This window comes from Photinus pyralis, unplaced genomic scaffold (assembly GCF_008802855.1).
Source record: "Photinus pyralis isolate 1611_PpyrPB1 unplaced genomic scaffold, Ppyr1.3 Ppyr1.4_LG1, whole genome shotgun sequence".
Lineage (NCBI taxonomy): Eukaryota > Metazoa > Arthropoda > Insecta > Coleoptera > Lampyridae > Photinus > Photinus pyralis.
In genome coordinates this window covers 62,963,520-62,973,723 of record NW_022170249.1, presented here as the reverse complement: position 1 = coordinate 62,973,723, position 10,204 = coordinate 62,963,520, and the positions used below count along the sequence as shown (strand labels likewise).

The window sequence follows — 10,204 nt, the reverse complement described above, 5'->3', positions numbered from 1 at the left end:
AAGTACCCCACCGCGTTATTACTGGCTCTGGAGGCAAAGGTAAATCTGGAGCCACTTCTCGATAATACTGAATTCGCAGAGGTGCTTTCAAAAATGTCTTTTTTCCGTTATTTAATAAAGTATTAATAAGTGGGTACTGAGCTCTGACTAATTCCGCTAATCTATTTAGCCCATGGGCCATACAGGTAAAGTGAATTAATTGGGGATAAAATATTTTTAGAGATTGGCCTGCTTTAATCATATAGGGTAAACCAGGGTGAGATGGTGAACCGGGTGAGATGGTGAACAGGGATATTTTCGTAAATACTACCTAGATGGCGGAGACTGTATTAACACTTTCTTTCCGAAGGTTAATTGTGTACTCGGCACGTGTGATATCGGTGTACTGTGCAATAACCGGTAAGTAAATCACAAAATATCGTTTTCATACCTCTAAAATATTTTCATGCATGTGGAATTGCGTGCCGTAAAAACTTCAGTTTTAATTTGTGGCACATTATATTGCAATTTACGTTGGTTTTAAAGTGTAAAGACGTTACCTAACCTAAAATATGCGCGGGATTTTGATCTTACCAACCGCAGCAGTGTTCACCATCTCACCCATGCAAAAAGGGAGAGATGGTGAATGTGCTTGCGGGAGAGATGGTGAAAACTAAAACTTAAGGATTTGATTGAAACACTTTTTAATACTTACTGATCATATTTCAGTCAATATGCCAACATTTTACAAACGTAAGAGAACATCTTCTAGAGGTTCGTGGTCAGTGCAGCTGCAAAATGCAGTCAACGCTGTTCATAATGGACAAACTTTGAATCAAGCTGCTCGAACATTTGGCGTTCCATGGTCCACATTGAAGCGAAGGATTCAAAAGGGCGATATGACAAAAAAAACCTATGGGACCAATGTCTGTGTTAGGCGAGACGAATGAAAAGAAAATTGTTAGGCACATAATGAAGATGCAAAAATTTGGATTCTCACCAACAAGAAATGAAGTTCGTTCCATAGCATTCAAACTGGCAGAGCAGTTGAAATTACGGCATACTTTCAACAAAGAAAATGAAATGGCTGGTCTTGATTGGCTTCATTTGTTTATGAGCCGGAACCCGGAACTTAGCATTCGAAAATCAGAAGGCATCTCTTTAGCACGTTCTCGGAACATGAACAAGACAAATGTGTTGAAATATTTTGATTTGTTGCAAGACATTCTGGTAGATAACGGTTTAGTAAATAAGCCCAGTAATATTTACAACATGGATGAATCTGGGCTGCAATTAAATAACAAGCCAGGATATGTCGTAGCAGCAAAAGGCTCAAAGAGTGTTACAAACGTAACATCTGGTGAAAAAGGCGAAACAATATCCGTTATCGCCTGTTGCAATGGTGAAGGCACATTTCTTCCTCCCGCATGTGTCTTTAAAGGCAAAAATGAAAAACCAGAATATAGGGATAACATGCCACCCGGTTCAACTATCTACATGTCAGTCAAATCTGCATATGTTACAACGGATATTTTCTTTTTGTGGCTCAAGGATCATTTTTTGCCCAGAAAACCAGATGGACCTGTCCTATTAATACTTGATGGGCATAGCTCACATTGCTCATCAGTAGAAACACTGGAATTTGCTGAAACGCATGGCATAATACTTTTATGCTTGCCGAGTCACACCACACATTACCTGCAACCCCTCGACAGGGCATTTTTCAAGGCGTTGAAAACGTATTATAGCAATGCTTGCAACTCTTACATGAAGATGAACCCTGGTAGAAAAATATCACGACTTATTTTCGGGAAATTATTGTCTGATGCCTGGGTTTTGGCTGCCACAGCAAATAACGCTATCTCTGGATTTAGAGCAACAGGGATTGTTCCCTTCAATCCACATGCCATTCCGGATTATGCTTACTTAACAACAAGCGAGCCCGGAGAAGCAGGTTTGTTGCAGACATCACCAGAAAGAGATGATATTCCGCTACCAGGCACTTCCAATTCAACGAACGATGCCAGAAACTTTTCAGAATCCCAAAGCTCTTCCAGCATTGTATTGGAAACTGAACCTTCCGCGAATGAAAATGTGACCCCAGGAAAACTTTTGGACGCAATTTCGCCTGTGCCTGTCATCGCTCAAGTTGAAAAAGTGAGGAAGAACTCTAGAAATTTAGCAGAAATTCTCAATTCAGGCAGCAACATTCAGACACTTAAAGACAAAAGGCAAAAAAAGAAGGAGAAAGAAGCAAAAAGCTCAATGAAGATACAAAAAGAAAACAAAGACCCTAAAATCACAGGAAAGAAAACGAAAGGCTTGGCAATCAAAGAGAAATCGAAATTACGATCGACTGTTTCATGGAGTGATACGGAATCTGAGTCATCTGTAGAACTACAGCTCAATGATTCTGATGATGATCCTAATGAAGACGAAACTTGTTGCGTTGGTTGCGACGAGGAATACAGTAAAACGAAAAAACCCGTTGACTGGATACAGTGTCTCAAATGTGAACGATGGTTTCATGAAGATTGTACTAAATACGGTGACTTGTGTGATACATGCGGAAAGGTTAAGTTGAGAAAGGTTTAAGTCAATTTCTTCGTTCACCATCTCACCCACTCTGAATTCGCCATCTAACCCACCATGTATGGGTGAGATGGTGAAAGGGTAAGAAAAATAAAATATTTTTTACGTCGTTAAATGTCGCTTTGTTGTTCAATTAGAGTTATATTTTTTATTTATATGTCTTTTGTGAATAGTATGTTATTTTAGTTGCACTAAATAAACTATAGTTTGAAAGCTGTCGTCGTTTAAAGTTTTGTTCACCGTCTCACCCTGGGTTACCCTACACTGCAGCATCGGAAAGCATTAAAATTACGTTTTCAATTTGAACGGGTTCGGGTAAGTAAAGTTTGGTCAAACCATCATTTATAAAATGCGAAACTGTAGCATGATTTGTTTTATCCAGAACTTTTGTTTGAATCAAATAAGAAATAGGGGGTTCATTTTCATCTAAAACACCAACTAACATATTTGCTACATAGCGACCACAAGCATCAGTCGTTTCATCTACAATTAGATAAATTTTTTTGCAGACAACTTTTTTTTTATAATTTCAAGAAGATTGTTGTAACATTTCTGTAAATAGTTCTTCCGCAACGTAGATTCGTTTGGAATATGCCGGTTACAATACTTTTCTAGAAAGTCACGGAAAAGAGGATTGTTTAATTTGTTCCAAGGGATGTTGGCTCCAACCATCATTTCGCAAAGTTCTAGGTAAAATGTATTGCTATTATTTGACTCGCCGCCGCTGGAACATGATGCGCCCGATTTTGGAAAATTGGTAATTAAAGATTGTTTATTTTTACTTTTGCCACCTGCACGTTGTTCTGATTTTTTATGCAGATCTGTTGATAAGTGTTGGTCAATTTGGTACTTTTGGCCACAAGAGACCTGACAACAATAATAAAATAATTGTTAAATATAAAGGTCTGGATGAGGGAATAAACTTTACCTGCTTTTCGCAAACATTGCAGTAAATAATTTTATTTGTTACTCAGTTGTAAACGTTGATTAACAAGACAAAACGCAAACGGGTAAACGTCATGTTTAAACGCTACTGACTTGTAAAACTGACAGCAGACCTGTAAAACTGACAGCAGACCTGTAAAAATTTTACAAGTTAGTAATCTAGTAATTTCATTGGCCAGAATTAATGCGAAGTCTCTGTTACATGGATAATATGATATTTTAGACATCTCTTCGAGATCAATTTAAGAACTAATTATTTACGTTTACAAATGAGTAACAAATAAAATATTGTACATTATACGCCAGGTAATAGTTTTTACTGGCTCTAGGAGATGACAGGCTCGCCAGTCAACTTCTCCTATCGCCAGTAAAAACTCACTTACCTGGCTAATAATGTAAAATACTATTACCGTCTGTAATTAAATGTTTGGAGGTTGTTATCCACTTGCGAAGTAACTCACTTCGACTGGAAGCACTTTTTGGCATTATGAAAACAAATATTGAACACCTGCACCATTGAACACCTGCACCTGACTGCAATTCAGACACTAAAAGACTGCTAAACTAAAAAGATAAAAATAAGGAAGTGCGTTCTGCGTGGGTAAGCAATGTAATGTGAGATTTATTTAATATATTGGCGCCTGAAGTCTAGCCACGAGGTTGGTGCTTTTCTTTGTTTATTGTGCTGAAACTACGTTAACTAGAATAAATAGTAAAATAAAATAATGGTCGGGTATTCTAAGAAATTTGATTTCTTGAAAATATTGACTAAATATGTGTTTAAATGCTTAAATATGGAGAATAATTTTTTATGCGGTATAAATGCAATATATTATGTTATATACGAAATAAAACTTTGTAATTTAAAAGGTATTTCGCCAAAACACATAAATTCCAAATAAGGGCACTAAATGTACAAGCAAAAAAAACATGTTTCCGCATACAAATCCGAGGCTTAGTTATAATCAATGAAGCGTACCATATAACGTACGATAATTTCAATGGGAGTGTACAATATAGTATATTATATACCGCGGGACTGAAGTACTACTTTTAATCCCGAAGGTAAAGTTTATGGCCCGACCGAAGGGAGGGCCATAATTTACCTGAGGGATTAAGACCACTACTTCAGTCGCAAGGTATATACGATATTTTTCGTACTTCCGAAACAGAAACACTTAATATGTATGGAGTTAGAGAACGCGTTCTTTCAAAAAATCGCTGCTCAACAAGTTACCATAGGAACTGTCATTGCTAGTGTCATAATTTTGGTGGTGGGTGACAAAGGTGTATTTGATATTGATAAAAAGCAGCCAAAGTAGGTAAAGAATTGATACCACCGAAATCCAAAAAAACTATATGAGCAGCAGTACGATGCGTTTAAGAAGTAGTGCCGCATACAAAATGTGGAACAACCTACTGAAATTGCCTTGTTAGTAATTTCATCCTTCCGGGATTTTCGTCCAAATTTAATCCCGGCGGGACAAAGTGACACTTCAGTACTTGTCATAATGGAGTGAAGTTGTCACTTTAGTCTCGGAAGTACGAAAATTATGTTTTCGTGAATTTCAAAATGTAGTATGTCGATGGCCAGATTCATCTCATGAGTCATGACTCAACTATTTTTAATAATAGTGCGATAAGAGCACATTTTGAAAACAGAATACATGACCCTTATGTTCTAGTTGGTGGTAGTGGGTATGCATTACGCCCATTCCTAATAACTCCTCTTTCTATCCGCATACCCAAGCTGAACATTTATTCAACGAATCACAAATTAGAACTCGAAATCCAATCGAGCGATTTGGAATCAGGGTTAGCAGTAGAAAAAGTTGAATCTGTTGTAATAGCGACTGCAGTGTTACATAACATAGCATGTTAATTAAACGAACCACTACCAGACCTTAATGAGGAGAAAGAAGAAGCATTTAAATTTATCAATAATGTTGATGTCGAAGAAATAATTAATAATGAGGGGCCAAACAATGCAGTTAGACAACAGTTAATTTTAAATTATTTTCAAAATTTATTGTAGTTGCTAAATATTAAATGTGTTTACAAATATGTGGTATTAATTTACTTCAAGCATTCAATGATTTGCTTCTATTTATTTATAAGGTTTTTTCCAATTCTAAAATTTCCATTTTGATATGTACCTCCGCTTAACTTTTTCCACCGTAATCCAGCATTCGCTCTGCTTCGTATTATTAATTGTGTCGGAAAGCTTACACTCAATAATGTTTTTGTACTTTTTTATGACACTTATTAAAATGCACTCCTCTCTTGTGGAAAAATTGGCTGATCTTTTTTCTCGGGCGTCATGATAACTGCAAATATGGTCTAAAAAGTAAATTGTAAGTAATATCAACAAAGAACATAACCAATAAACCTTACGTGGATGTGTAAAAAAAACTGTCAAAATCAATCCAATGCGCATGTGAGGTGCACCTGTGGTACCAAATCAGTTCGAGATTCCTTAAACTTTCCCTCAAATAGTTCTTTACTAAACCACCGTTTATACAACACAATCCGAACTTAGGGTTACACTCAACTAAACGGGAGCTCTACAGACAGCTACGATTGTACAACCGGCCCTTAATCAATTTAGATACTGTAGCTCCTGGAATCGGACCGTTTGACGCATAGTAACATAATGGAATTTTCCAATTATGGATAAGTAATCCCCTTATCATAAACACCGAGCCAGTTGTAGTAATCTTCGCTTGCCTTCCTAAACTGCCCAAGTCTACATAACCCTCTATCATATCTTCTCCTTGATTGTATTGTAGTTCTTTTTTTAAAATAATTTCGTCAAACATTACAACACAATATTTTTCCATTTCCGTCATACATGTAGCCTTCTGAGCTATTTTCCTTACTAGGGTTGTCTGTAAACCGGTTCTTAATTTATCAATATTTAGCCAAAATTGTATTGTTCTAATTGAGGGCAAGACAAAATGTAATTTTTTCAACATGAATTGGTAACCACTTGGGGATCTGTAATACAGTGAAAGAGCCAAATCTTTTTCGTCTGTTGTCCACTTAGATCTGTTTTTATGGTGAACTTGCATCTTCACAAACGTTTTTACTGCAGTCGACTTGTTTTTGAGGAGAACATTTACAAACGATGTACGAGAAATGGACAAGCAGCGTGCTTTCTTCTTGAGTCAATGTATGACTTTCAACTTGTTTGTTAAAATCTCAATCGTTTTTTCATCCTTTCGCATTGTATTTTGAGTTCTCGTTCTGCATCGGAAGGCATGTTAACACATTCGCGGACACATTATTTTCTTAGAGGTTAATTTCAGCGTCACACTAAAAATGTTTAGGAACCTAAGATTGGGGTCCTTGCTAAGCTGTTGAAGTGTTTCAAATTGATAATTAATGCTGACTTTGTAAAAAAAAATAGGACTTAAATTGCAGACATGTCCCTTACCTTACCATCTCCATATTTTATGTATAAGGGACATGTCTGCAATTGCAGACGCTTTAAGTTTTGAGGTATATTTCTTTTATTTAAACTAAAATCATGTCCCATTACAAAAGGAACAGCAAAAGTAACTCATACAAAACTCATAAACATATAACAAAACAAAACAAAATAGTAGTTCTTACATAAGTCCTTGATGAAATTTTTCGAAGCACCCACCCGCACAGAGTGGTGGTAGATTTTCACAACCTCGACAACGCCATGACGTTTGGCCTCTTTGTCCCGTTTTTGAACACTCTCTGCACCGTAAAAAATAACATTTTCTCTTATAATTTTCAGGTGTTAGTATCTTCTCCATTACATGTTTTGGGGGTTCGATTGCACCACGCTTCACTAAGGTTCTTCCATCTTTTATGTCATCTGAGATATTTAATAGAGACCTGATGAGACTTTCATGGAACTCCAAAAGGCATCCTTTTGATACAAATTCCCTGTAGATCAGGAAACTGTATGTATGATACTAACGTCCAATAAATGAAACATAACCTTTTTGTACCACCTTACTGTCTTTCTAGGGCAACTGTAGTATGAAAATGAATGAAATGAGTTGATCACTCCTATCAACGCCAGACATACTTTGGTTATATTCCGCGACCTCTTGTGGATTCATACTTTTTTTTCCATATAAATTTGTGCATTTAATATTCCATTCCACATATCTTAAATAAATAATTAAAAATATATTATGTTAGTAAATAAAAAATTTCTCTCATTCCAATCCCTCGCGGCAATGTTACCAAAACATTTGCTGCATTGCCGCGTTGTATCGTCAAGCTTATTTGTTGTTGGAGATAGGTTTTGGCTTGACGAACTCGCGTTTTTGTTTGTAGCAAGGAACCTATTTCATGCCACAATGTTTTGGCTTCTTCGCTCCAGGTTCCCATGGCTTCAATGGCGATATCAATTGATATCAGAGCCCGTTTTAAAATGTTATTTATGACACTATGTCGTGAGAATCTACCTGAACTTTTCGAACAAGATAGACCATGATGTTCTAGAGAATTAACAGAAGCACTACAAATACATGTATGAGGATGGCAAATGTTTGAACCAATCCTTAAAGAGACTACAATTTGTAAAGCTTGTTTGTCCAATAAAGTATACCGTAAAACGGGGTTACTTCGACATAGTTTTGGAACTTTTGGGCTTGTACAGTGGATTTCAAACTTCAAAACTAGTTGTTTATTACTCTATTTGTGACATTCAATGCCTTGTCTTTCAATTTCCACTCACTTTAAAACAAAAAAAACAAAGGAACAATTAAAAAAAAATTAAAAAAAATGGTGTCGAAGTAACCCCCATGGTGGGGCTAATTCGACATCACCTTTAAGAGCATTTGTAACGTTAGCGTTGAAGTCGGCTGGCCTGACTCGAAAGGGGAAATTCCAGTAACTTCTCCCGCCACATTTTTAGAGGAAAGTCAAATTTGGGAAGGGGATCATGCACTCGTGTCGCGTTATCGCGTATACTGATACTGATGTACTGCATTATACAATATTGAATATGCATTCACGATGCAATAATCTTCTATACCGCTGACTGTAAAGGACAATATTTCTCTTTTCCCTTTGTAAGTATGTAATTAGAATTACAAATACAAAGAGAAAAGCAAAGACAACTCAACGCTTATTAAAATAAAATGTAGGTATAATCATGTAATCCAGTCAAATTACCGTTTGGGCTGGATCTGGATGTTCTCATTTCACTCAACGAAACCAATTGTACCTACTGTATGTAAAAAAATCCGCTGAATCTGAAAATCATACTCCCGGAACATTTTGTTATAAAACAAAGAACGAAGAAAAAATGGCAAAATGTCGTTTCTTTTCGCATTTTACTTCAATTATCTCGTTAACTATTGCTCTGAGGGAAAAAATGAATAGAAATGAATTTGTTTATACTCGAATTGTCTATAAGATACAGTTGGTATGGAACGTTCATTTTTAAAAGTTATTGTTTTTTATGGCAAAATATAAAAAAGTAATCCCGAAAATTAACAATCTACGAGCCCTAAAAACTAATTGTTAAGACAAGCCGTTTAATGTTTCCGTTATTATCGAGCTCCTAGCGAGTTTATAATTTTGCGATGTCTGTCCGTCCGTCCGTTAGCGTTATATTTCGATAACGGATGGATGGATTACGATAAAATTTTGTAGGTGGTTTCTTTATCAAATTTGTAGATCGGAGTTCGTGAGTTAGTAATGTAGGTCAAAAAATAAGGAAGGCCCTTTTGATATCTCCGTTAATTATTAACCGAATGGTGCCATATAATACGCAATTCCAAAATTTGAGTCTAACCCATGCAACACTCACAGTGCCCTTTTCACATCTCAACCATTTATGAAACGAATTGCAAACTTTTTTATTTATGAAGATTGAAGGTATGTATATGAAATTTGATACATATACGCACTTGGAATAAACTAAAATCTAATGTCAGTTTCAACATTTGGTTTTGCGCATGCGCAGGGTCAACTTTCTTATTTATGAAAGTATTTAAATGATATTTGATACTTGGGCATTTGGAATAAAATCGAATCTAATGCCGGTTCAAAATTCGGTTTTACGCATGCCAACTTTCTTATTTATGAAAGCATTTAAATGAACTTTGATACTTAGACAATTGGAATAAAAGGAAATGTAGCTCCAGTTTAAAAATTTAGTTTTGAGCATGCTAGAGCCCTACCCAGGAGCTCGTTTGCTGTATTTGTTTACACGTTTATTTACACCAACAAATTAAAAAAAAACGATGCTTTGTCTTTCACACTGGGCGACTCCCAAAGCGTTCTCAATTTTTTTTTAGTCAGTGTACAGGTGACAATTTAGTCCACATATCTGCCAGTTTTGACTTTAAATCTGGAACTGTTCTCTGGGGATTATTTAGTAACTGCTGTTTCATCTTATGCCAAAGGGTTTCAATAATATTTAGGTCTGGGCTACTAGAAAGTAGAAGGCCATGACAGAGCTGTTATCCCATTCTCAGAGAGCCATTTTGAGTTGATTTGGTTGTATGACAAGAGGCTCCGTCTTGCTGGAAAACAAAATCTTTTTCGCCATACAGCTTATTGACACTCGGGAGAACTCTATTCCTTAATATTTTTTGATATTTCTCTGCGTTTACAGTACCGTCGATAACTTCAAAGTGCCCCAAACCTTTTGCTGACATACATCCCCATATCATAACGCCTTTTGGGAATT

At 36.2% G+C, this 10,204-nt stretch overlaps 1 protein-coding gene across 1 annotated transcript; it reads left to right on the top strand.

Annotated features, from left to right (window-relative positions):
* Positions 1–239: 239 nt before the first annotated feature.
* On the top strand, positions 240–2,764 carry LOC116159795. The gene is made up of 2 exons (XM_031472877.1): positions 240–399; positions 709–2,764. Exon 2 carries the CDS (start codon positions 895–897, stop codon positions 2,572–2,574), a length of 1,680 nt encoding a protein of 559 aa, XP_031328737.1. The 5' UTR covers positions 240–399; positions 709–894; the 3' UTR covers positions 2,575–2,764.
* The last annotated feature ends 7,440 nt before the right edge of the window (positions 2,765–10,204 follow it).